This window comes from Sus scrofa, chromosome 14 (assembly GCF_000003025.6).
Source record: "Sus scrofa isolate TJ Tabasco breed Duroc chromosome 14, Sscrofa11.1, whole genome shotgun sequence".
NCBI classification, from domain to species: domain Eukaryota; kingdom Metazoa; phylum Chordata; class Mammalia; order Artiodactyla; family Suidae; genus Sus; species Sus scrofa.
The window spans coordinates 24,649,716-24,676,056 of record NC_010456.5 but is presented as its reverse complement, the minus strand read 5'-3'; the positions used below and the strand labels follow the sequence as shown (position 1 = coordinate 24,676,056).

Below are 26,341 nucleotides of genomic sequence, written 5' to 3'. Positions count from 1 at the left end.
TGGCCTCACTCAGTGAGTTAAGGATCTGGTGTTGCCGTGAGGTGTGGTGTAGGCTGCAGATGCGGCTCAGATCCTGTGTTGCTATGGCTGTGGTACAGGCCGGCAGCTGTAGCTCCAATTCAACCCCCTAGCCTGGGAACCTCCATATGCCTCGGGTGAGGCCCTAAAAAGCAAAAAAAAAAAAAAAAAAAAAGAAAAATTGTCAAAAATTGTTTTAAATTGAGAGGAGATGAGACTCAGTGATACTTCAGCCACACTGCCACACTGAGAATGGAGCTTGGTCATAGAAGGAGGAGCTGTAAAAGTGGGAGGAACCAAGTCCAGGTGGCATGGCTGGAGCCCCTGATTTCAGCTGTACCTGAAGCTAAACCTGCTGGCTCTGCATCTACTCTACATGAAAAATAAATCCCTTTTTACTCACTTTGGTTTCGGTCAGCTGTGCTGTCACTTATGTCTGAAAGATTCCTGACATATACACAAAGTGACCAAATGGCCAGGCTTGGACATACTTGTGACAAGAGACTCACTCTGACCGAAGTATTTCTCTGCCCGTCCTGTCCTCATGGGGCTACAGGGCCCTGGTCACATGGGGAAGAACTGAGGACCTTGACCTGTGTGGGCCTGTCAGAGTAAAGTCAGGAGTGCTTTTTTTTTTCTTTTTTTTTTTTTTCTTTTTTAGAGCTGCACTTGTGGCATATGGAAGTTCCCAGACTAGGGGTCAAATCAGAGCTACAGCTGCTGGCCTACACCACTGCCACAGCAACACTGCATCTGAGCAGCATCTGTGACCTATGCCACAGCTCACGGCAACGCAGGATCCTTAACCCACAGAGTGAGGCCAGGGGTTGAACACACATCCTCATGGACACTACGTCAGGTTCCTAACCTGATGAGCCCACAAAGAGAACTCTGAGTCAGGTGTGCTTTTGAGAATCAGATGTGGGATACAGAAGGCTTCCCTGCATTCTCGAGGCCCAGTGGATTATAGACACTCCTCTCTGGCTTTGCCTAGCCTCTGGCTGCAGCCCTCACATCACAGGAACCACTCCCCTGCAGAAGCTGACTTCCTGAACCCAAATCGGGAAGTACAAATAGTGGTGCAGAGTGTCCCCACAGAGGCTGCATTGAAGTCATCCCTACAGAGCCCCAGGACCCTGACCTGATGAAGACACCTGCGGGGAAGCATCACTGTGGCAGAGAATTGATGCTGGAGTAGACAGGGGTCTCAGCCAGAAGGCCAGATCCCTGAGAGCAGCCTACCATCACTGCCCACAACCCCTGATGCCTACAGTAGCACATGGGGTACAGCAGGTGCAAAGTAAATATGTGCTGGATGAATGGCTTTCCAAAGCCAGCTGAGGGTGGCACCTGGCCAGGGGATGCTGAGTGCTACAGATCAATGTTTCATTCCCTTCCTCTAAGCAACAAAAGAGGGTAACTCCTACACATGGCTTGTCCCAGCCAATGACCTGTGTTGCGTCCCACTTTGGGGCAGAAGCTTTTTTGAGTCAGTGTCTAATCTGTTACACTTCCTCTGCCCTGTGATGGAACATTCCATACAGACGAGGCACACTGTGAAGACAGTGTGGAACCCAGAACCCATCCCCCGAGCCAGCCTGAGAAGGACCTGGGGCCTGATCAAGGTAGAGCCTTGTGGGTACATTAAGTCCATGAAATTTGGGGGATGTTTATTCCTGCAGCTGAACCTAGCTCGTCCTGACTGATACACTGGCCCCATGATCGCAGAAGGTGACAAATCAGAGCTGCACCTTTTCACAGTAAAGGTGAAATGAATATTCCCATTTCACGTCAATGAATCCAGTTCTCTAGAGTAAAATGACTTGTTGTGTGTGGCAGATTTTACCTGCCCTTCTGAGTCAATGTGAGATGAGAGACAAAATCTCCCAGCGCCCTCAGCAGCGCTGGTTCCCCTTGCCCCTCATGGTATGAACAGCCCACTCCTTCCTGATTAGAATCCTTCAAAACATGTATTTTTCTGGAAAATATGGCCACTGCATCCAAATTAATGACTTTATCTGGGTGCACCCAAACCCAGCTCCCGTCCTGGAAGGAAACTGGGTGGGCATGGGCGGTCCTGGGAGCTGAGGCGCCTCTTCCCAGCAGATCTCCAGGATCATCCTATCCCTGTGTGATTTCCACCTCGCCTGCTGTAGACCTGACTCCACTGCACAGGAGGCGAGCCCCCCAGGGCTCCTGGTCCTCCTCAACCTTGTGCTGATCTAGCCTGTACCAGCACTGCCCCTCCTCCCCCCAGTACACTCCCCTCCTTCATAAGAAGGAAAGGCCATCCCAGCATCGAGCTCCCCGTCACCCTTACCCTTAAAGGGGCCCCGGCCACCGTCTGTCAAAAAAATGACCTTGAGGAGGACTTTGGGGTTGTGCAAGGAAGCCCTCTTACAGGCATTCCTCTCATGGCCGAGGGAGGCAGGCCCAGCAAGGATGCTGGAGGGTGATGCCAAGGGTGCCTGGCCTTGCCAGCTGGGGCCTCTCGTGGGCAGGGTAAGCAGTCTATTAAATGAGCTGGTCAGGGAGTTCCCATTGTGGCTCAGTGGAAATGAACCCAACTAGCATCCATGAGGACATGGGTTCGATCCCTGGCCTCACTCATGGGTTAAGGATCCAGCATTGCCATGAGCTATGAGCTGCAGTGTAGGCTGTAGACATGACTCAGATCCATTATTGCTGTGTGGCTGTGGTGTAGGCCGGCAGCTGTAGCTCCCATTCGACCCCTAGCTTGGGAATTTCTATATGCTGTGGGTGCAGCCCTAAAAAGACAAAAAAAAAAAAAAAAGACAAAAAAAAAAAAAAAAAAAAAAAGGAAAAGGAAAAGAACTGGTTAGTTACCGTGATAGCTCTTCCACATGGCTAAACAGAAGCCTTGGTGTAAACCTGTTCCTTTTTTTTTTTTTTTTTTCTTTTTCCTTTTTCCAGCCACATCTACAGAGTATGGAAGTTCCCCAGCCAGGGGTCGAATCAAAGCTGCAGCTGCTGGCCTAAACCACAGCCACAGCAATGCCGGATCCAAGCTGCATCTGCGACGTATACCACAGCACATGGCAACACAGGATCCTTAGCCCCCCACTGAGCGAGGCCAGGGATCAAATCCTCATCCTCACGGAGACTGTGACGGGGTTATTAAGCTGCTGAGCCCCCATGGGAACTCCCAAACCTGTTCTTCTACCAGGATCTAAGCAGCTCCCTTAGTAGAGACAGTCCTCTCTTGGTTTTGTTTGCTTTGTTCTTAGTGTCCGTTTTCTTCCATCATGACTCAGATCCCTTCTCTAATCAATCTCAACACTGATTCACTCAGGTAAATCCCTGCTTACCATCCACTGACCCACACACTTGGCCTAGATGAACACATTCACATGTGCCGAAAGGAGTTCACACCGGGGCGGGGGTGGGGGGGGGTGCCTGCCTGCCACTCAGCCTTGGCTGCATCCAGGAACTCAGCCTCTAAATGTTCCTGATGCCAGTGTGAAAGGTTCCCTAACTGATGAGGGCATTTCCCCGGGACTAGACTCTATTCACCACACCTGCCTTTCTCTGGCAGCCTGGGATTCTGGGCCAGGCAGAGGTGCTCACGTGACCTGCCCCCAGTGAACCCTGGACACTGCACCTCTACTGGGCAAGCCTGTTGATGTCTTGCGTGTGGCTGCATTTTCCGCTGCACAGCAGGTGCCCCAGGCGGCCCTTTCGGAGGGAGAGAGCCTGAGATGTTTTCACATGGACTCCCCCTGTGGGCCCATCTTCTTTCCCCCAGGACCCACTGTGTGGCGGTCCCATGTCACTGTAACAAGTCTGAGCCAGAAGGATACACATGCTGAGTCCCAGGACTCGTTGACTGTGCTGGGGGCCTAGGGACCCTAAGAAATGTGCGTGGCCAGGCTCACATGAGCACCCAGCCCCAAACCATCTCATCTGGTGGGAGCTGGAGAATCTGTCTCACTCCGGCTTACCCTTCCCGTCTCAGGGCTCAAATGTCATTTCTGGGAGGCGGCCTTCTCCTACCTCCCTCGAAGTAGCCCTGGGGCACTCTCTAGTTTGTCACCTGGCCTCCCATGTCTGTCTGAGTGGGAGGCTGCCTGGTCACTCATCTGTCCCCTCCTGTCTTGTCTGTGTCCCCACCCCCCAACCAGAGGGGCTCCATACAGGACCTGGCCATCTGCTCAGCATCACACCCTTGGTACCCAAACACAGCCAGGAGGCACCATGTGCCCAGAACTTGTAAGGGAGGTGGTTAGATCTCCTCCCCCCACTCCCTCATTTTGTGTTTCGTGGCCTTTTAGCATCCTCTCTAACATGTGAGCAGCATAGGAAGGGAGTGGGAAGGTGAGATAAGAAGGGAAACAGGTGTGGGGGAGGGATGGATGGGGGGGTTGGGACTGGCATATGCACACTATTGTATATGGAATGATTGGCCAGTGGGGCCCTGCTGTAGAGCACAGGGAACTCTACTCAATATGCTGTGATCATCTGTATGGGCAAAGAATCTGAAAGAGAATGAATGTGTGTGTATGTATAACTGAATCACTTGGTTGTAGAGCAGAAACTATCGCAACTTTGTAAATCACCTATACTTCAATAAAACTTAAAAAAATTTAAAAAGGGAAACTTTATATATCAAGATATATGCAGCATCACCTCATTTTAACATTGCAAAGCATTCCAGAGAACTTATCCTATGTTCTGGTAAGAACTAGAAGTCTGGAAATTCTTTTTAAATGGAATTCCAAAGTGAGGTTCTGGCACTTATCTCCCCTACATTTTTCTTTTCATCATACTGCCATACCTGCAGCATGTGGCAGTTCCCATGCTAGGGGTTGAATTGGATATGCCAGCCTATGCCACAGCCACAGTAACAAAGGATCTGAGCCGCATCTGTGACCTATGCTGCAGCTTGTGGCAATGCCAGATCCTTAACCCACTAAGGGAGGCCAGGGATCGAACCTGAATCCTCAAGGAGACGATGTTGGGTTCTTAATACACTGGGCCACAACTTGAACTCCATTCCCTACATTTAAAAAAAATCAACTGTTTTACAGGTATATAAACTGGGCCTGTGACCCATTTAATCTTCACTGGAAAGTCCCTGACTGAGCAGGCAGTTCGTCACCTGCACTGGGAACCTCCCCTGAGGTTAAAGTGAATGCCTCTGTGATCACTTCACCTGTGATGAAGGCTAAATCCCCTGCAACCACATCAAGTTAAACCTCCCTACTTCCTACACTGCTTCCTGAACACCAATGCGATGGGAAAGCAGTCACATGCACCGCTATTACTATCACTGCTTTTGGTGGAACCGAAGTTCCAAGTACATCACAGTGTCATCAAGACGTCGCTGGGTGAAGAGAGGGAAAAGAAGGAAAGCTGAGAAACCCGACTGGCCACACCCCTGGTCCTAGTCCCTTCTTGCTGTTTGGTTGCAGGACCTGCCACGTGCCTCTGCCTGTCTCATCTGTAAAATGGGGCTCACAGCCTGTGGATGTCACACTGTTGGATACCCGTTCAGTCCTCAGCAAGGGTCTGGCCCCAAGGATGTTTTCAGGAAACACTAGCTTCCTTGAATCACCCTAAGTCCTGCAATATGTGTGGGGTTGCCACAGTTGTACAAGGCTCTGTCACTTACACGTTGGCTGTGCCCAGCTTGCTGGCCGGGTGGGAGGATGGGAGGTCTAGGTACTTACCTTTGCCAATGGAGGGAGCCAGTCCGTTCATGAACCTTGGGAAATGCTTGCTAGGGGACCCAGGGACATCCAGGGAGGCCACGGAGCTGCCGCCCAGCAGGTCGATCTTGCCAGCGTGCTGCCGGAACTGCTCCAGGTCCCGGGACAGCAGGCTGAACTGCTCACTCTGCGTCCGACATTTCTCCTCCAGCTCCCGAACCTTGCACTGCGCAGCAGAGGCCCAGACACTTGGTCAGCAAGTAACCCTGGCTGCTGGGGACCTGTGTGTCTGCACATGAGTGTGTGGTAGGTGGGGACATATGGGCTTGTGTGTGCATGTTGGTTGTACCCATGTGTACAAGACTACTGCCTTGTGTACATTGTTCATGACAGTGTGTGTGCATGTCTATATACATGAAGTGCACTATGTTTATATATGTGTACGTTTGCATCCGCGTGTTTGTCTGTGTACATGAACGTGCATTATGTGTGTGCACAGGTGCACCTGTGTGTGCACCCTTGCACATAAAAGTGCATTGTGTTTGCATGTTTGCACATGTGTTTGCACCCATGGAGCAGGGGCCAGGAGCTGCCTCCTGCCTCCATGTGAGCATGGCGGCTGAGAAAACCAAGCTTCCTGTGCAGTCCAGCCATCGGCCAGGTTCCCCTGCAGGATGAATGTGGAAAAGCACAGGTGCCAAGAAACTCTACAGTCACTCAGATCCCAGCCAACCGTGGGTTGTTCTGGGTTCTGCGTGCAGCCTGGGCACTTGGCGGTTGGCACATCTCAACAGAGCTGCTTGAAATTTGGAGCGTGAGGCACAGCCCAGCCTCAGGAGAACGGCTCAGTGGCTAATGCGTGAGTGAAATTTTTCTGTGGGGGCCCTGCCCCTACCACTGCAGAACCCAAATTACACCAACTTAGCCATAAAGGGGATTGCTCTCTGCTGGACTAGATTAGCAACACTGCTGCTGTTTGCAGACACTGGAGAGACATCTAAGGATCTTCAGGGAGGTGAGAGGTATCCCTCCCTCCCCTGCTCCCCCACAAACTCCCCCATCTTTGCCTGCTCCTGGTTCTCAGTTGGGCAGGCATGAGCCAGCCCCTCTCCCCTCCCTGGGGAACCAAGGTCTACACTTAACCTTGTAATAAACAGAAAATACTGTGTACATTGTCTGGTATCCTGCCCAAAATGTCAGCTTCATGAAGGCAGGACTTTTTGTCTGCTTCTTTCCTTCTGTATCCTCAGCATTTGGACTAGAGCTTGTTACCAAGTTGGGGCTCCACAGATGTCTGGTTTCACGTGTGCACGCAGGGAGGCAGGATGATGGCAGGCTGACCCTCAGCCCGGTTGAGGGCTCAGAAGTCCGCACCCTCTTCCTCGCTTCCCTTTCTTTCCCTCCACTAGCTTTAAGCTTTTCAGCTCCTTAGGCTGAAATGAAATGCTATTTGTGTCTGAGATCATGGAATTCTACAAATAGACTGAACCAATCCCAAACCTAGAATTAATTTCTTCAATTCATTAAAAAAAAGAAAAACTCAATAGGATTCTTCTTTTAAAAGGCTGACTGAGCTTGGCTGTGATCACGGCCTCTACCAACAAGGCACAGAAGTGACACCAGGGGGACCCAGGGCCCATGTGGGGAGGTGGAGAGAAATTCGGATCCACCCCCTGCCTTGATCCCCCACCCCCCATCAGTGAGATGCAGCACCTGCCTGGAAGCAGCTCTGACCCCAGAGCAGGAAGGTGACATAGATACTTCAAGGCCAAGGATCTGGTTCTCCCCACTCAGCCCTGAAGACCAGGCATTTGCCCCATAGGCCTTGGAGGACAAACAGGGTCCTCAAATATAGCTGCCAACCACCCAGCCCTGGACAAGGAGGGTGTGAGAAGAGCCCTGAGCTCACCTGTCCATCCAGGTATGCTGCCAGGTGGTTGTGGACCAACACCATTTAAATGACCATGTATTCATTTTCACGTGCCCGAGAAAAACACAGCCAGCAATCAAATCCTTGATGTATGTGTACAAAATGACCTGACTCAAAAAGCAGATAGATTTTTCATATTGTACAGCAGAGGGAACACGCTCTTGGGACAGAACGTGATGGAGGATGATATAAGAAAATGAATGTTTGTATATGTATGACTGGGTCACTTTGCTGTACAGCAGAAATTGGCACATTATAAATAAACTACCCTTTTCTGGCGGGGGGGAGGGGGAACACCTGCAGCATATAGAAGTTCCCAGGCTGGGGGTACACCACAGCCAAAGCAACACAGGATCTGAGCCGCAACTGTGACCTACACCACAGCTCATGGCAACACCAGATCCTAAACCCACTAAGCAAGGCCAGGGATCGAACCTGCATCCTCATGGATACCAGTCAGATACCTGCTGAGCCACAACGGGAACTCCCTGAACTGTGCTATTTTTGTAACTTCTTGTGAAACTAAAGTTGCTTCAAAACAGAAAGTTTTAGAAAGTGAACAAATTTAAAGAAATGAAATAATAATGTAGGTGGTACATGGTTATGGTGACAATTTCAAAGGCAGTGAATGAACAGCTGGTGTGCAGGGACAGAACACCAGATCAAGTTGCCCTGAGTGTTAAAAGCAAAGTAGCTGAGATCCCGGGAGCCTCATGGGTAGAGGAGCGGGAAGTCGAGCATCTGATGCACATGGAAACAGAGGCCCGGCTGGAGCTGTTGACTGGATCTGCTGGGGTAGGGCAGTGGTGTGTGGGTGCTTCCAGCTGGCCATGCGGGACTCAGACCTAGGAGAGAGGCCAGGGCTCACACAGAGGCGCTGGACTGTGCATTTGAGATGGTCTTGTGAACTTCATCCCCTGGCAATTACTGCTGGCCAGTCCAGGACCCAAGCTCTCCGAGGCTCCCCTTCTGGGGAGGGTTCCTTTGTTCAGAGGTCTCCTTCCCTGATGGGGACTGTGATGACCCTTCTCCCCAGCAGCTGGCTCAGTAGGAAAGACTGCTGGCTCTGATGGGAGTGATGAGGGGAGGGTCCTGGGAGCAGGTGGATCAGACCTGATGTCAGACCAGTGGTGTATATTGGATATCCTTGAGGCGGTGAGGGAGGCCCATAAGAGGAAGGGCAGGGGCCAACCCACAGCATCTCAAGGGACCACAGTGAACCCGGGTGTGTGTTCTGTCTACAGGGGCATCTGTTTCTCAGCATCGGTCCAGCCCAACCGTGGGAAAAATTTCTAGGGAACATGCTCTTGGGACAGAACATGAGAAGCTTCCAAGAGAAGCTTCATTTTAACGGAAAAATCTCTCAATCGTTAAGATTTGGCAGGCATTTTGAAGGCTTATAAACAGTCTCGCATGGCAAGGATCATGGAGAGATGGACATGGCCTGGGGGCTGCTGGGAAGCAATCCTAGCACCATTCAGGTTGGGCTGGATGGCCTCCAGCTGCATGCACCTAAGTCCCAGACACGCAGAATCATCCCCACAGAGTCTGGGACCAGGAGGCTCCAGGATCTATAATTTATAATCCTTCTGGATGGAGAGTACATGTCCTAGGCAATTCAACTTTCTGGGGCAATTGGTGCTGTAATTGAGAATTCCACCCTAGGAAGGGTTAACACAGATGTTAGGAAGGAAGCATCTTCATATAATTCCATCAACGCCCCAGGCACGCCTGTTACTGTGGCCATTATCAGGGAAAACATGGTGAAATGATGCGCTTTTTCCTAGCTGTGATGAAGGGGAAATAGGCATTCACTGGTGAAATTAAAGGTATTCAAAACATGGGCTATCTGAGCGCTATTGCATCTTGGAATGAATAATGCATAAGACCTGAGGATGGCACGCAAGGCTGGGTCCTGTGTCCAGATTCGGGGTCAGAGGATTTCTAGTTGCCTGAGGCCACCAGAACCTCGTGTCCACTTCTGTGGGAGCTGGAGGTGGAAGCCCTTGAGAGGACAGAGAAGAGGGATGTGGCCACTTTGTGCCTGCTCATCAGCAAGGGATGGCGAGACACAGTCTGCCCCTGTGTGTGCGACAACACAACGGAGACCTGTTTCCATTGTGACCTGGGAGCAAAGCTGCAAGGCTAAGCCCCTCCCACCTCACATTCCTACCCCAGAGATTCTAAGAGCCCAGCACGATCATACCTGATTGTCCGCACTTTATTGTTCAATTCTTTGCTTTGTTTCTCCTCTTTGATCTGAATCCAAGGCAATGGCTTCAAGCAGTATGTCAACTCCCAGAAGCCTGGGGCTTGCAGATGCCTGCTCTCACTAATTTCAGGGGGAAAGGTCTAAATGACTAGTAGATGAGAATTAGGAATCCATGAACCCCAAAGAACATCACATAGATGAGTGCTCCCTCTGGAAACTTCACCAGGCTTTGCTGCTTTTTCCCTCTTCCAGGGAAGGGGCAGGTTTTCCTTCCAGAGCCTTCAAGGACACCCCGTCCAGGCCAGGCTGCAGCTGGGAGAGGCTGGGTCGCTGATACTGAGCCTGGTAGCTGGTGCAAAGTGTCTCCAATGGCCCCCGAGCCTCCAGTAGAAGGAACTGCTTTCAAACGATACAGAAGGAAAACAGCAGCCCCGCTGTCCAGCCCCAGCTGGCTTATTTCCATGTCAATATTTATTTTAGGATTCAGAGCACTGGGGTCTCCCTGTGGATGGTGAGGCTGGTGGGGCAGTACCACGCCTGCTTGAGTTAACCTGGTGGCTTTCATGTCCCTAGTGCCTGAGTTTCTCACACCCTAGAGACCCGCCACCTGCAGCTTCGGGAGTGGAGGGTGGCTGCGTCCTGACCTCAGAGGGAACAGATGGTACAGTCATTGGGCAAGTAAACTATAATTGGAATAAACAGCAGAGACTTGCAAATTTGGAAGTGGGTATTTATGAAGATGAAGGAAAACACATCAGAGACATGTCTGCCAGCATTCTCAAGTTCCTCCAGTCTAGATTTCTCATTTAACTTCTGGGCTTAAGGGGAATGGAGGAACAGGGTTCTGTGCCCCATAATTAGCATCTAAGCTAGGACCATTTTGAGAGTCAAGGGACACTGTGGACAATCAGGCCAGGGCAGCAAAACCAGGGGGCATCCAGGGCAGACTGGGTCACCCTGCATGGGAGCAAGTTGTTCTGTGCAGTGTTATTCGGTGTAAACTATGTTTGTGATGCTATATATTATTTACTGTGTACCTACTATGTGCTGGGTCCTGCCAGGGGCTTTATATGCATGATTACTGATGGCCAGAGAGACTCCATGCGGTAAGTTGGTATGAACTCGTCGTATGAGTGAGGAAAACAAGGCCAGAGGGACTAAAGGCCAAGGTCAGTAAGTGGCAGGACAGACCCAGGCTTCTCTGACTCCAGGCTCTGGGCTGTGTCTAGACGTTTTTTTCTTTATGGCCACACTTGATGCTGGATCTTTTAGCCCATTGCACAGGGCCAGGGATCGAACCCAAACCCCCCACAGCAACCAAAGCCACTGCAGTCGGATTCTTAACCCACTGTGCCACTGTGGGAATTCTTGTCTGCATCTAGATCCTGAATGCACCGCTCGCTCACTCACTCACTCAGGAGACTTGAAGGCAAGTCACGTGAACTCAGTGAGCCTCGGTTTCTTCATCTATAGAGTGGGGGGCAGGGGAAGCTGCTTTCCAGAACAATGGCAAATTCTAAGTCCAGACGCTGGCGGGTATGGTCAGGGCTCCATAGGCAGAAACTAAGATCTCTCATCCTTTGTGGGCAAAGGACACCGACCGGCAGGGGGACAGCTAAGTAGTAACCCAATCACCGTTCCTTCTCAGATGACCGAATTTCTGTTTTCGGCAAAAGCGTGATGGTGCATTGGAGCTTGTGCAAGTATGTTAGAATTATTATCAGCCAGAGACATTGAAAATCTCTCCATATTCTTTCTTCACATTGATTCCCAGTTAAGAAATACCTTCCGCTGCCAGTTTAATATCCAACTTGCGCTAACTCTTGCCTGCAACTATAATATACACAGGAACACCCCAGAGATCCATCTGTACAGGCTCTGAATTCCAGGATCTCAGCAAGAAATTGTTCTGAATTCCAGAATCTTTCCAAGATGATGCAATCTTGATACTAAAATGCAACAAAGCAATAAGCAAGGGGACACTCTAGGGAAGATAACTCTTTGATTAATGTTTTGCCTCTGATAGTGTGTATGGATTCAACACTACCAAAATCCTGAGGGTTGGCTCTGGTTCATAGGATTTATCCATTTATCAAAGTGCCCAATGAAGGCACAGTGAATTCTGCAGGGGTGGGGGCTGGGGTCTGAATCAGGAGAGGCTTCCTGCTCCTGTATAGACAGGCATTTGTCATAGAAGTACTGATAGGGATGGAGTAGGATAGTCACACAGGTAGCTGTAGAAGCCCCAGTAGGGGACCATAGAGAGGGAAACCTAGGGAACTTCTGGGGATCACTAAGTCAATAATTGCTCAAGAAAGCCATCCAAAACAGGCAAGCAGAGGCGCAGGATGTGTCTCAGGTCTTTGGGTGGGGGATGGGGTGAGGTCTGCATTCAGGTTCAGACAAAGGTTAGGAGTTTGAGGACCACCCTTCTGCTGATTTGAATAAGCACCAGGACAGTCCTAGTCTGACCTTATAGGGTTAAACACTCTGTTACCAGGTACAAAGGGGGAGCTATTACTCCAATAAAGAAGAAGAGGTGGTCTTTTCCCACCCCCACTCCCCTTGGATGATAAAAATATAGCCTGATCCTCAAGGAAGAGCCTCCTTGCCTGCCCGCTTGCATCTCTCACAAGCCTCCTATCGTAATAAATCTACTTCTTGCCTATCACTCTTGTCTCTTGCTGAATTCCTTCTGTGCTGAGGCACAAAGAACCTGAACCTCAGTAAGTCCAGACACTGGGTGAGTGATTCTAATTTAAAAACTGTGGATTCAAGTCCCAATCTGGTTTTAGGCTGGGTTTGAGTCCCGGCACATGGGTTCAAGTTCCAATCTGAGTTTAGGCTGGGTTCACGTCACAGCATATGGGTTGAAGTCCCTATCTGGGTTCTGGCTAGGTTCCAGTCATAGATGCTGTCAATTTCAGTACCCTATGTACAAATGAACTCCTTTTGCTGATGGGGCCTCAGAACCCGGGACTGCCCACTGCTATAGCTTTGCCCTTGAGATGCCAACTAAGCTGGGAAGGAGAGGCAATAGGAGAGAAAGTGTAGGATGTCTCAACCCCCAAATACCTGAGCATTCTCAGTTTCTTTGTCCCTAACAACTTCATCCTACAGCTAAGGCTCTTAGGTACAGGGTTGCCAAGGCTATTCCAGGGGAGCAGAGACCCCACACCCACCACAAGTCCTGGAGGAAAGAATTCCCAAGAGATCTGAATGCAAAGCATAAAGGATAAACTTCTTGATCTGTGCACTTTTCGGATTCTCAACATGGCTAACACTCTGCTCTTAGGAGCTGTGTGCTCTTGGCAGGTGGCCTAGTGTCTCTGTGCCTTGGTTATCTAATCCGTAAAATGAAGATGACACTGTCAATCTCACTGGCTGGTTTTAAAAGGATTACGTTCTGTCACACTTGTCACTTGTGACTGTGAGATATGCGTTTCTGTCTCTGCTCCTGCCAGGGAAGGGCAGGCAGGCTGCAGTGCCAGTGCTTCCAAGTCTGGCTGCTGTGAGAAATGACCCACCAGGCACTTTGTGGTACAGCTTTGCTGGCAGGAGAGCTGACCCTGCCTCGGAGGGAGGTCAGGATTCCGAGGTCAAGGGATGCTGCCCAGCAGCGGCAGAGGGTTTGGATTCTGGCATCAAACTCCTGGAGTTAAAGTCCAGATTCAGTCCCTGACTTGCTCTGTGGCCTTGAGCAAGGCATTTAGCCCATGGTTCCCCTGGTTGTCATGCAGACTGGGCAGGAAAATACATCTGTTGTCTCCTAAATAGACACCCTTAGAACAGCGGGGGGCTCAGAGGAAGGGTTCCGTAAACATTGCTGTTGGCACAATAATTGTTGTCATTATAACTATTTTCTTTTGCTTCTTGGTCTTGAACTAACACCCTCGTAAAGTGCCAAGAAGGCTAGGTAACTAGTAGCATCTGGAACAGTCCCTACCCTTAGGCTCTTTGCATATAGAGCTCTCCGTTCCTGATTCTGAAAAGCTCTGTTCTATTCTCAGTTGACTCCTGACCCCTGTCTTTGCTAAGACCCCAGGCCAGCCTAGATCAGTCCTGGGGCATCCTGACCAGGAATAAAGACATCCCCACTCCTCTCAGCCCCAAACATCCTGGCTGTGGAACTTCAAGTCCTCTCCAATGAGATAAAACTCAAAAAGCCTCCGGCTGAGATAAGAATTACCAGACTCTCATGATCCCCCCTGTCTTGCTGTTAAGTGTTACAGTGTTCCTGAGGATCTCCCCACCCCAGCAACCTGGACTGCTCCTTCCTGCCCCCTACAAGGCATGTGGCCCACTCTTCACCCCACCCCCATAGGGGCATTATACACCCCCAACCAACCAGCCAGCAAAGGCCCCTTTTTTTTCCTAACCAATCAGCAGGTCAGCAGATGTATCCTGAGACCTCTCCTCTGCCTGGACCATAAAAACAAGACATGACCACAGGCCCGGGGTTGGCTCTCACTGATCATCAGGAAGTTGGCCCGCTGTGTTAACAGTGACTCTTGCCTCAATAAAATTGTCTTTGCTTCATTTTGCTTTGAATCTGGAAAATTCTTTTTCTGACCCACATGCACAGACCATGACACTGGCCACTCACTCATTCATCAGAAAACAGGGCTGAGAGATGCCCGCAGAACTGGATTTGTACCTGTGAGTGTTTGGGTTTTCTGGGGCAGCCAGCCCTCCTCTGTCACTCTATGTTATCTCCTGCTGCACAAGGAAGGGGGTTGATCTGCTTAGGAGACTATCTGAGTAAGGGAAGTCCTCAGCCTGCCCTTTGGGAGACACCAAGACCGTGAACTTGAACTTCTAAATGAAAAATACACTGCCTGCTAGGGATGCTCTGTGGTGGTCTGGAGGGCGGGGTCTCTCTCTTCGGTTATTCTTGGTCAGCACTGCCAGTGCACATGAGTAGGTTGGAGATTCAGGTGACAAAGGTGTTGAACTAGGATGGGCCGATTCCCAGAGGACTTACCCTTTCTGCTATTTCTCCTTCCTGTAACTAGCCTAGCAGACTCTCTAAACAATGCTTTTTGAACCACCTGGAGGGCTGGTTAAAATGCAGATTTCTGCCCCCCCCCACCCCCAGTTTCTAATTCAGCAGGGCCTGGGCACCACCTGAGGATTTGTGTTTCTTCTTCCTTCCTCCCTCCCTCCCCCTTTCTTTCTGGCCGTACCTATAGCATACGGAAGTTCCTGGGCCATGGATGCAATCTGAACTGCATTTGTGACCTATGCCGCAGCTGCGAAAAGGCCAAATCCTTAACCCACTGCGCCACAGCAGAAACTCCAGGATTTGTGTTTCTAACGAGCTCCCTGGTGAGGCTGATTCTGCAGGTTGAGGAACCCCAGTTTGAAAACCACCCATACAAAAATGAGGAAAGCCATCGGTTCTACAAACTCACGGCCAAACTCAGAGTTTTGGAAAAGGCTCAAAACTCCGTTTGGAGAGACAACTCACTTCTCTTCCTCCTCCAGGCAGCTGCCAGAGAAACAAGTAAGCCCCCCCCCCCCCAACAGGCTGCTGGCCCATGACACAGGAGAGGGACCACTCAGGTGCAAGGTTTGAATTCTGATGACTGAACCACAAAATTCTAGGCTCTCGGTCAGGGCTCACAAGTACATGGCTGGCCCGAGGGCCATGCAAACACCTCTCCTCTCTGTGGTCATCTGAATTCTTGGAATGCCCTTCCAGCCTGAGGATGGAAGCCGGCTTCACTGGGCCTGCTCATCACTTTAGAGAATAGAACACTGGGCCCCGATGCCCAGATTACAGCAGAGAGCCCCGGGTGCCCACAAGTGTATCAGCAGATGCCCTTGAGCCACCCATTTGCGGAAGAAGAGGCGGACTGAGCGGACCCAGGGGCGCACGGCTGGTCCATGAGTGGGAAAAATCGTTACCAAGCACACAGAGAGGGGCAGATATAATTCCCTAAAATACCTGCATGCTGTCCAGCGTGTTCTGGATGAAAAGCAAAGCAAGACACAATAACAGGAAGAGGTTGTGAATAAAAGAAGACACAGACTCTCGGCACCTCTGCATCAGCTTTTCTTGTTTTTCAAACCAAAGCACATTTCAGCTATCCCCACGTGTCAGGGCAGGCACTGCCACCAGCACCAGATGATGTGACCTCAGCAGGACTGCCACAGAGCAGGAGCTCAGAAAGCAGATTCAAACAACCCTGAAGATCAGATCAATGGGTTTTGGATGCTGGGAAAAAAGAAACTACACTTCCAGCCGGGAGAGGATGCAAATCAAAGGGTGGTGGGCCATCTGGGCAAAGGGGAATGAAATGATTTTTCAGGAAGATGTATGGCCGTTAGGAGGTCTGTTTCCACTCTCCTGGGTTATATATTTTCCCACCTACGATTTATCCTCTTGGCCCTCATGATATTCATTAGCTAATGGAGGCTTTCAAAAAATCAATTTTAATATCTAGGATGCTAACGGTGAAAACATTTTTCCTGTGGGGGGAATAGATGTTAAAAGGCAATGTAAGAGAGGCATATATTCTGCTGTAAGTGGTTCCTGTTCCCCTGGGGACAAGGGACAAGGTCATTTCAAAGAGGATAAGTGCTTCCCCTATGCAGAGATGGCCCAGGGGAAAGGACCTCCTGGCATTTTTTTTTTTTTTTTTTTTTTTTTTTTTTTTTTTTTTTTTTTTTTGCTTTTTATGGCCTCACCTGTGGCATATGGAAGTTCCCAGGCTAGGAGTCAAATTAGAGCCACAACTGCCAGGCTACACCACAGCCACAGCAAAGCAGGATCTGAGCTATGTCTGCAACCTACACCACAGCTCATGGCAACACCAGATCCTTAACCCACTGAGTGAGGCCAGGGATTGAACCTGCGTCTTCATGGATGCTAGTTGGGTTCGTTACCACTGAGCCATAGTAAGAACTCCCCTTCCTGGCCTTTCTTGACGTGATGGAACCAGGGAGGAAGCTGCCTGGGGTGACCCCCATGCCCTGCCACCACCCCCTGCTGCTGTGAATGTAGTGAGGGGTCAATAATCATGTGACCTCTGTCCTCAGCAGGTAGAAGGCCTGGCCTGCTCCTTATGTCCATTTATTATGCATGAGGAAGGCCAAGGGCAAAAGTCCCCAGATGACCCCATGAGATTCCCCACCCCTGCTCCTGAGGAGGCTGACCTAAGGCCACTAGGCAGGAATAGAAGTGTGGTCACCCTGCCATGCCACCCACACTGATGGGACTTGATGCCACTTCTCTGCCCAGCCCCCACCATCAGGGTCAGTAAAAAAAAGGCCTCTGGGTGGCAGGGAAGGGTCACTCCTGTTGTGCTCACAGGGACAGTGCCCGTGGCAGCACCTGGATGGTGGTCACTGCTGTGATCCCCTTGGTCATCCTTTCCCTAAAAACAGCAAATGCCTCTCCAGATGCCAAATCCTTCCTTGAGATTAATGCTGTCACTTAAAATCTGCCCTCCCCACCATCTGACGCCCATCAGAATGGTCTACCCCCTCTTCTGGAGAAGATCTTGCCCTGCAAGTGAATGGACTGGCCTTCCTCACTTTCCATCCAAGAGGAGCCAGCAGAGGAGAGGAGACCACATCCAAGACCCACAGATCTGATGCTGACTGTGTGGCCACAGGAAAGTTGCTCAACCTCTCTATGCTTCCTTTCTTCACGTGTAAAATAGGAATCATAAGGGCTCCTGTGGTATAGGTTGCTCATGCTGACGACACGTGGGGGATGTGTGAACAGCACAAGTGACTGGTACCCAGCGGGCACTCAGTAGGTTAGCTATTACGTCTACGAGGTATTAACACAACCCCCTCCCCCCACCTCATTCACCCCCCCAGAAGAAAAGCCAGCTGGGCTGGTTCACTTACCTCTAGCAGCTGCACTGCACCCTCATGTTCTTTCTTAGCTTCAACCTGAGCCTTTTTTGATAATAAAAAGACAAGAGTGAGTGTTGAAAGGCAGGAAAAGAGAAGATTGATTTTTTTTTTTCCCTTCAATAAGCCCCTAGGTTCTCTAAATCAGTTCTCATTTGTCTCTCCCTCTGGGCAAGGATGGAATGGATTTTGATGCTCATTGTAAAAACTGGAACGTGCCTCCGGATTCCCTGGAAAGTGCAGAGAATGGGGAGGCTGGTGGGACTAGGGTGGTGCGTGAGGGTGGGAGCTCCTGATTCTGTTCCTGAGAAGGGGTCACGCATGATGGTGGCTGAACCCAGAACAGCAGGATACTTCTTTCCTAAGCCTCTAGAAGCAGCATTATTTTCTCAAATGTCCTTAACTGCTTGAGAAACAAAGTAAAGTCACTTGAACTTGACCTCTGGATGACTGAAGATCTGTTGACATCCCACTAGGCCCTAAGGAGAGGCTGCCCTGGAGGTCTTGAGCTGCCAGGCTCTCAGATGCTCAGCTGTAACAGGCGGGCTGCCCTCTTCAAATTACCTGATGCAAAGCCATCTGCTCCACAGAATAAGAAATTACACAAGTTTCACTAAAGGAATTTCTCAGGAGGGCTACTGCCCGCCTGGGCCAAATGATGAGTTCACACAAAACTGAGATGCAACGTTGTGATTTCTTGTCCTCACAGTCCCTGAAGTTCTATGATTGTGATGACAGCCAATATCTGTTGTGTTTGCCTGTCTGGAACTGTCTTCTGAGAAGAGGGCCTGAGTTTGCTGTGGATCCACCGAGTACCTGAGAACAATTCTAGACTCTCAGTGATTGGTTAACTGGGTGGGTATATACTCCAACTAGAACAAAGAGACTTTGCCTAGGAATGCTGGGAGGAAGGGAGACCCCTTGCCTTTGGCACTTGAGGCTGAGTGGAAGAGAATTTGGAGCAGATGCAGCCATTTTGCCACCATGAGGGGCAAGTCTAGAGCAGCCGGGGGCCTCCACATGGTAACCAAAAATGAAGCCAAGGCAGAGAAGAGCAGAAGCAGGAGAGCAATGGAGGTCTAATGGGGTTTAGGAAGTGCTGGGTTCAACCATATCTGAAGCCAGTTTGTCTGGATCCTAGATCCAGCTGTATCTGAAGCAAGATTTTTCAGTGCTCTTTTTTTCTTTCAAAAAGAGTTTTCTGTCATTTGAAACCAAGAGTCCTAATGAATGAGACTGCAAACTGATTTTTAAAGATTTTAAAGTTGGAGACCCCAAAGTGCAGTGAGAGAGTGCGATGTCATAAGACAGAGGAGAAAGGCCTGACCCATGTTGCCACCTTGATGCAGCCCATCAAACTGGTCTCTAGGTCTCACAAACACTCCCAATGAAGCAGCAAAACTCCACCTTTAAGGAGTATATTCTCCTGAGGCCATAGGGTAGCTGCCTCTTAAAACTGTGAGCGCGAAGAAAGATCCATGTATTACATTGAGATTTACACTTTGAATTTTCATTTTTGGAGGAAGATTTTCTCCAGGTGCCTGGAGAATAATTAAGAGAATAGTTAACATCCTAAATAAGGCAGCAGGTGCCATCTTAACAGCTTCTACTTGTTAAGTTCATGTGAAAACTTCTGTGAGTCAGAAGGAGGGAAGGACTTGGCTCCCCAGAGCAAACTAAAAATGAAAAGTAGCCTGAGATTTCCATAGAGTTCATTCATATGCATTTTCATTCTCACATATTTCCAATGAGGCTTTTCAGAGCTAGGAAGTGAATAGAACCTAGCAAATTAATTAGACCATTCTTGAATTCAGCTCAATCTTTAAATGCTTGCAATTGTCCTTTTCAAAGCAAAACCAAGCACAACAAGCAATCACCAGAGGAGGGGGAAAAAGACAAACAACCAGAGAACATATAAGGATTATATAAATAACATCACCATTGAGCCACTTGAGTCAAAGAGAGTTTTCAACTGGCAGAATGAAAAACAACCCCAAACTCCATCACGGGCTGTGAAAACACAGCCAAGCTGGCAGTAACAACTCTGCTTCTGGCTTCGTGTGAAAAATCAGGAGTTGGTTTTCGTAGGCTACTTGCAAGCTGGGACATTTTGGTGATCAGAATAGCTGGTTTAAAATTAGCCATTCAAATTAGCAGCGCTGAATTCTTGCAGAAGCTAAGCCACAGCTTAGGCGAGTCTCATTTTGAGGGGCCATGGCCAACAAGCTGAGACCTTTATGTAGGCACACGACTTTGTGCAACTTTGCAGGACGCAGTGAAACTAGAGAGAGACCGTGACTCCTAGGGAGGCCCACAGTCCTGCTGTCAGAGGAAGGGGCCTGACATCCAGGGGGTCCAATGACCAGGGGATGGGTTAACACGGCCGAAAACATGATTGGCTTGTGCAAGGCGGAGGCCGTGTAGGTTTCCTATTACTGAAGCTCTGGATGTTTGGCTCAGATGAACAGGACACCTAATATTCAGCCACCCAAGGTCCTCAGTGATTGGGTTGGGATCACGAGAGCTGGTTAGGATGGAACAGGGTGAGGGTCACTTAAGGGTGCTGTTAATATCAGCTCCACGGAAAAGTGAACAAGATTCGTGGAACTAGGCAGAGAGCTTTAGGGATCCTCACGTGGGAGTCCCTGGTTCCCGTAGAGTGAAGGAAGCCATGATACCAGGCATGGGTCATAGCAGAAAGCCAGACCCAAATGAATACAGAGGGCCAGCCTGTGATTCCCCCGCCATCCACATATTTGAACTAAATCCTAAATGTCCAAGAGAAGCACTGGATGTGGAGGCAAAGCACTTTTATGAATTGCACGGTAAGCTTGGCTTCTGTTTGAGCCACACATTTCAGCAATGGCCTTACAATGGGAGCTGATATATCTCACTTGGGAGGGATTTGAAACATCAGTAGCATCGGCCAGGTCTACAAGTGAATTTTAAATATGGAAAAACTCTCTTGCACCTATATTTGGATTGTTGTAAGTGCTACTTGTAATGAGACAGGAGGTTATCTGCCCAGGAAACTGGAAATCTGAAGCTACCATTTCCCTAAGGAGACATTGCGGATTCAGAGTCAGGCAGCCAGGGGACCAAGAGTCCATTATCTAACCTCAGGACCTGCACCTGGAAGGGGACCTGCATCCCACAGGTTACAGTGAGGGCTGACTGATGCCTCTTTTCATGCATTCAACAGATCTAGAATTGCCTATAACTTATCATCAGTTATCCTGGTAATGTCATTTGACCATGAACTACATCAACTGATGGATTCTTACTAGGTCTCTCATTCATTTGTTCATTCATTCAGTTCCTGAGCATCACTTGGTGAGTACCAACATATGTCAGGCAAGGTTCTGGAAGTGCAGACATTCCACTCTGAACGCAGACAGTAAGCAAACAGGTAAATCAACAAGCAAGTGGCATTGTTAGATGGAGGGATGGGACAGAGAGCACTTGGGCAGAGAGGTGAGATCCATTCAGGTGGGAAGGCCTAGAGACTTCAGTGACAGTAATAAGCCAGCTATACCACTATCTGCAGACCAGGCATTCTGGACAAAGAGCTGAGAGGGAGACAGTTTGGGAGCAACTGAGCGGCAGACAGGAGGCCAGTGTGGCTTCAGCCTAGTGAGGGGAGGGAGGGTGACAGACAGGACAGGAGGAGGCAGAAGCAGGTGGGGCATAAACGAGGTGACACGTGCATCCAGGTACTAGGTCCAGAGCATGCTACACTTAGAACAAAAGTTCAGAGTGTAGCTTATTAGGATTGTCATTATGTATAGCCTTTGCTCACAGTCTGGCTCACTGCTATATCCTTAGCTCCTGAAACATTGCCGACACGCAATGCTCAAGAACTGTGGAATGAATGAAAACGAGATTCCTCAGCTCAGCTCTTGGCTCCCCAATCTCCTTGAAGCAGGTGGACCATGGAAAAGTTCTTGTAGATGGGACTTGCTCTGCTGGAACTTTTTTTTTTTTTTTTTTTTTTTTTTTTTTTTGTCTTTTTAGAGCCTCATCCATAGCATATGGAAATTCCCAGGCTAGAGGTCAAATCAGAGCTGCAGCTGCCAGCCTACACCAGAGCCACAGCAACGCAAGATCCAAGGCACATCTGCAATCTACACCACAGCTCACAGAAACACTGGATCTTTAACCCTCTGAGGGAGAACAGGGATCAAACCCGCATCTTGTTCATTACTGCTGAGCCACGATGAGAACTCCAGAAATTTTATTTTTTTAAGCTATGCCTCCTCTGAGCAACCAGAGCTTAGCCATGGCTCATGGTCTTCTCTCTCCTTGATTCCCATTAGACTAGCCTTGGGTGGATGGATCAGTCACTCATTTATTCTTTATTTCAACAAGTTTTTCACTTGTGCATTATTTTGCTTGCTTCTCCCAACCACCATTCTGAGTAGGGGGATGAGCTGAGCTTCCAGGGAGGGAGAAGAACCCTGGAGAAAGTGCTGGGTTCCAGGTCCCAGACATCAGGTGGCTGGATGCTTGGACCTTCCTTAGAGGGACCAAATCTAGAGATGAGGCTGAAACCACAAAGGAATCTCCAAGTACCATACAATGTCACAAAACCCCACCTAACATTTCATGGGAAAATACACTCCTGGCTTCCTTACACACCTGCTGTATATCAAGAAAAAGAACATCACAGGATCCAGGAAACAGAGCATCCCAAAAAGTACAGAGGGAAGGAAAGGGAATTCCAAAGAAGACAGTGAAGGGAATTCCCAGGCTCAGCTCTGTGTCCAGCCTCAGGAACCACCAGTGTGGACTAGAAGAAGAGGGTGGACTCCAGGGAGGACGTCTTAGGGGAGAATGGAATTGAAACGTCCCCTAAGGAAAGGAATTAAAACATTCCTTCCATCTCTCAAGAAATTCTGCCACTCTGGCAAAACGCTTGGGGATTAGGGCATGATGGGTACATCAAGAAGTGAGCAAACAGACAGACATAGGCAATGAACTCCAGGGAAAAGGAAAAGTTCTACAAAAAAAAAAAAAAAAAGGAAATGTCCCCTCTGAAGAGCCTGGGAGGATATGCATAGAGTAGGTGTTGCTGGGGATGAAAGGGAATTCAATTTGGGACACCATGTTTGAGGTCATCCAAGCTGGATATCTAGTGGGAGGACAGAAATGATGTTCAGAGACAGAATCAGCCATGGATATCTCCATCTGGGAGTTGATACACAGATGGCATTTAAACCATGGGGCCAGACGAGGTCATGGAGGAAGCAAATGTAGGTCAAGAAAAGAAGTGGTGTGCAGGCTGAGTCTTGGGGATATTTAGAGGGGGTCTGGTGGAAGGAGGAAAACTGGAAGATAGTGGGGTCCCAGAAGCCTGGAGTGGAGGGTACTGACCACCTCCAACAGTGCCTCTGGGTCAAAAAGGATGAGGGCAGGACACAACACTGGGCATGTCCACACATGGGTGGCTTAACAAGAGCCATTGCATTGGTCAGACGAAGGTGGGGTCCCACTGGAGTGGGTTCAAGAAATAATGGGAGTGGTAGTCAGAGGGCAGTTCCTTGGAAATGACTCACATTGCTCTCTCGTGAGACTCAAATTGGATCTCAGAGAGCTTTGATGACTTTTACTTTTGATTTTTATTTTTAAAAAAATTTCATGAGAGTTGACTCACAATTTTGTTAGTTTCCAGTGTACAGCAGAGTGAGTCAGTTATACATATACATATATCCTTTTGCCTCTACTTACTTTTGTTATGGTAGGGGGATTAGGGCCAGACTTTGTCCTTCTGTAGGACATGAGCACTTGCATAATGGGAGTCCGCCACTCCTTTCAGCCTCACCTCTTCTAAAGTCATCAACCTGTCACTTCAGTCTGTGTTTCCTTCATAGCATTTTCCTGATCTGAACTCATTTAATTCTTCATTGGCTTGTTCACTTACTCTCGTTCTGTGAGGCAGAGCTCTTGTCTATCCTGCAAGTGTGTTCCTGGCTTCCAGAACAACAGCTGAGCAGCCATGACAGAGGCAGCAGTCAGCCAACATGGGCTGAAGGAATGGATGAATGAATGATCTGGTCAGCAAGTGCAGCACAAGGGCCGTGCTGGAAACCAAAGGGGGATGTGAATTCTGGAAAAAATTCCCCCAAATCCTGTTCTATTCAGGACTCAACTTTTCTAACACTAAAAAAAAAAAAAAAAAAAAATCAGAGCTCTAAGAAATCACAAATTGGCTCATGCATATTCATTAGTTTTTCTTCCTCTGCTCCCCGCACTGATGAACATCAGTGTATCCGAAACAGAGATATGGATGGATCCAGGAAAAAAAAGAAACAAAGGGAAGTTGGAAGGTGCTCAGAAGAGACTCTGGGCACTGAATAATGGACTTGGCTCCAGCACACTTTCCTCGGCATCAAGTGCTTTGTAAATAAAACTCCTGGCTTGGGGGGATGGATGCTCTGTTGAGAAAAACCGATCTGTCATTCTTACTGGACAGTATTTGTATTCTTTTAGGCTTGTTATCTGTCCTGGATGCTCCAGCCTGAGCACGAGGCTTCTGGGGGTGCAGAAGAGGGGTGTGGGTACCAGACAGGCATTTCCGGGCCCCAGGAGGTCCTTCCCACATGGCGGGAGGAGATAAGAGGAACATCACTGTCTGTGTCTCGGCAATATCCTGGATAGCATCTAATGAAATATTGCTTTTCAGGTTGCTAGACAACTTGTTATGACAGGTCATAAGGACTGTGACAGTCTCCATTGCGCTGGCCTAATGAAATCCATCCTGAGTATGAGGTCTCCATAAATGATGAGAGAAGCAGTATCAGAAGTTATCTGCCTGATGCAACATGCTCTGCTACTAAACCCGGGGTGGGACAAGGGGGAGAAAAACCACTCCATCAGATCCCTACCGCCATCCAGGTAGGGCAAGCCATCTTGTCCTTTATTGGACATCAAAGACCCAGAATTGCTGGTCAGGGGGGTGGAGGGGTCCACCCAGTGGTGGAGGGAGTGCCTGCCCATCCCACCTGGCACCAGGGTGGCAGCCGGGACCAGTGCCTATGCTAACTATCCAACCTCCAGTCAAAGTCAAATGGGAATCTGGGCTGTCTGTGCTCCCATTCACTTAATTCAGTGCACTCTGGCTGGAAGGGCTGGCTGCCCTTCCATGGGTTGGGGAAACAGGGGTTTGGGAAAGAAACGCAATGAGAACCATACACCAGGAATCTCAAGCCCCATGGCTCTGAAAGAGGGATCCTCAGACCCACTGGGAGAAATAAGAGGACCAAGACTGATCACTAAAGATGGGGCAGTAGTTCAATTTCTTGGCCCCTGAAACCATCACAGGGGCCTGGGACTACACATTCTGAAAGGCCCCCTCCTTTCTCCCACTTCCTTCCCTCTGACTGCCATCCTTTCTTTTTCCTCCTCTCATTTATTTCCTTATATCTCTCCATTTCTTGCTTGTTTGGTGTGTTCCCTGTGTCTCCATCTCTTTCACTTGTTCTTCATTCATGAGATCATACTCTACCTAATACCCTGAAACTTGATTGGCTCACGTAATAACACCTCACATAAATATCCCCAATGTAGCATCTATAAACCCAAATTATTCCTCCCAGTGCTGTCAATGCGTTCTGCAATATGGATGCCCCACAGTTCACATAGCCACACCCTCGAGTGGGCATTCAATGTAGCCCTGTTAGCTGTGCTCCTGCAACAGACTGCAAACCACAAACCAAACCAAACCATCCCTTTGCACTGATGCCTGTTTCTTACAGGGCATATTCCCAGAGTGGGAGAGGGCAGGGTCAAAATAGACCTGCAGTTTTAGTTTTCACTGATGCTGTCGGGATGCTTGCCCTCAGAACTGAAGTAATTCACACCCCTGTTCTTTTCCCTACAGTCTCACCAGCATCAATTGTTAGGGCTTTTTGTTTGATTTTGCAGTTTGAACCATGAACACACACAAGTCAACTTCAGAGAAACTAGGGAAGCACACGGGACTCTGAATTCATGCCAGTAAGGAGAGGAAGTAGCTCCCAAGCCTGCGAGAAGGGTTCAGGGAAGCAGCCAGCCAGCCCCAACCCTCAGTCCCCAGCCCCAGGTCCAGCTCACCTTCTGCAGAAGGTCGATTTCCTGCTGCTTGGCGTTGAGGACAGCCAGGGCTTGTTCATGCTCCAATTCCAGCTGCTGCCGCCGTTCTGCAGCCTCTCGCATGTGCTGTTGGGGGGACAATGGGGTCAGCTCAGCACGCAGCAGGGAGCCCCATCCTGGGTCCAAGCAGCTAGCTCCCCCCTCTGCCTCACTGCCTACTCCCTCAGCTTCTCCCAAGGGCAGCTGGACAAAACCCTCAAACCCACAGGCCTTCTTCCCCCATTTTCATATTTTATATTTTACATGGCTGGAGCACATGAGCAGAGTGGAGGTTCCCACACAGAGATGAATACCTATTCTTCCTGTTGGAAAATTCTCTTCTCCCCATTTTTTCCTCCTCAGGCCTTTATGCAAATACCCACCAAGACTTGAGGATGCTTTCCTGCCTCGGGGTACTGTTCTAAGCTTTTTACTGCCATCTAAGAGTCATGTTATCCTCACAATAACGGTAGGAGGGAGGTACTGGAACTAGCCCCATTCTACAGATGGGAAAATTGACACACCAAGTTTCCT

At 49.3% G+C, this 26,341-nt stretch overlaps 1 protein-coding gene across 13 annotated transcripts in view; it reads right to left on the bottom strand.

The window, feature by feature from the left end:
- RIMBP2 (RIMS binding protein 2) overlaps window positions 1–26,341 on the bottom strand; it is a 327,445-nt gene that overhangs the window by 46,181 nt on the left and 254,923 nt on the right. For all 13 annotated transcript variants that reach the window (XM_021074265.1, XM_021074266.1, XM_021074263.1 and 10 more), the window contains 3 exons: window positions 25,790–25,894; window positions 17,693–17,743; window positions 5,709–5,913 (listed from right to left, as the gene is read on the bottom strand). In XM_021074265.1, the coding sequence (XP_020929924.1) occupies window positions 5,709–5,913; window positions 17,693–17,743; window positions 25,790–25,894 (361 nt within the window). The remainder of the gene's footprint in view (window positions 1–5,708; window positions 5,914–17,692; window positions 17,744–25,789; window positions 25,895–26,341) is intronic.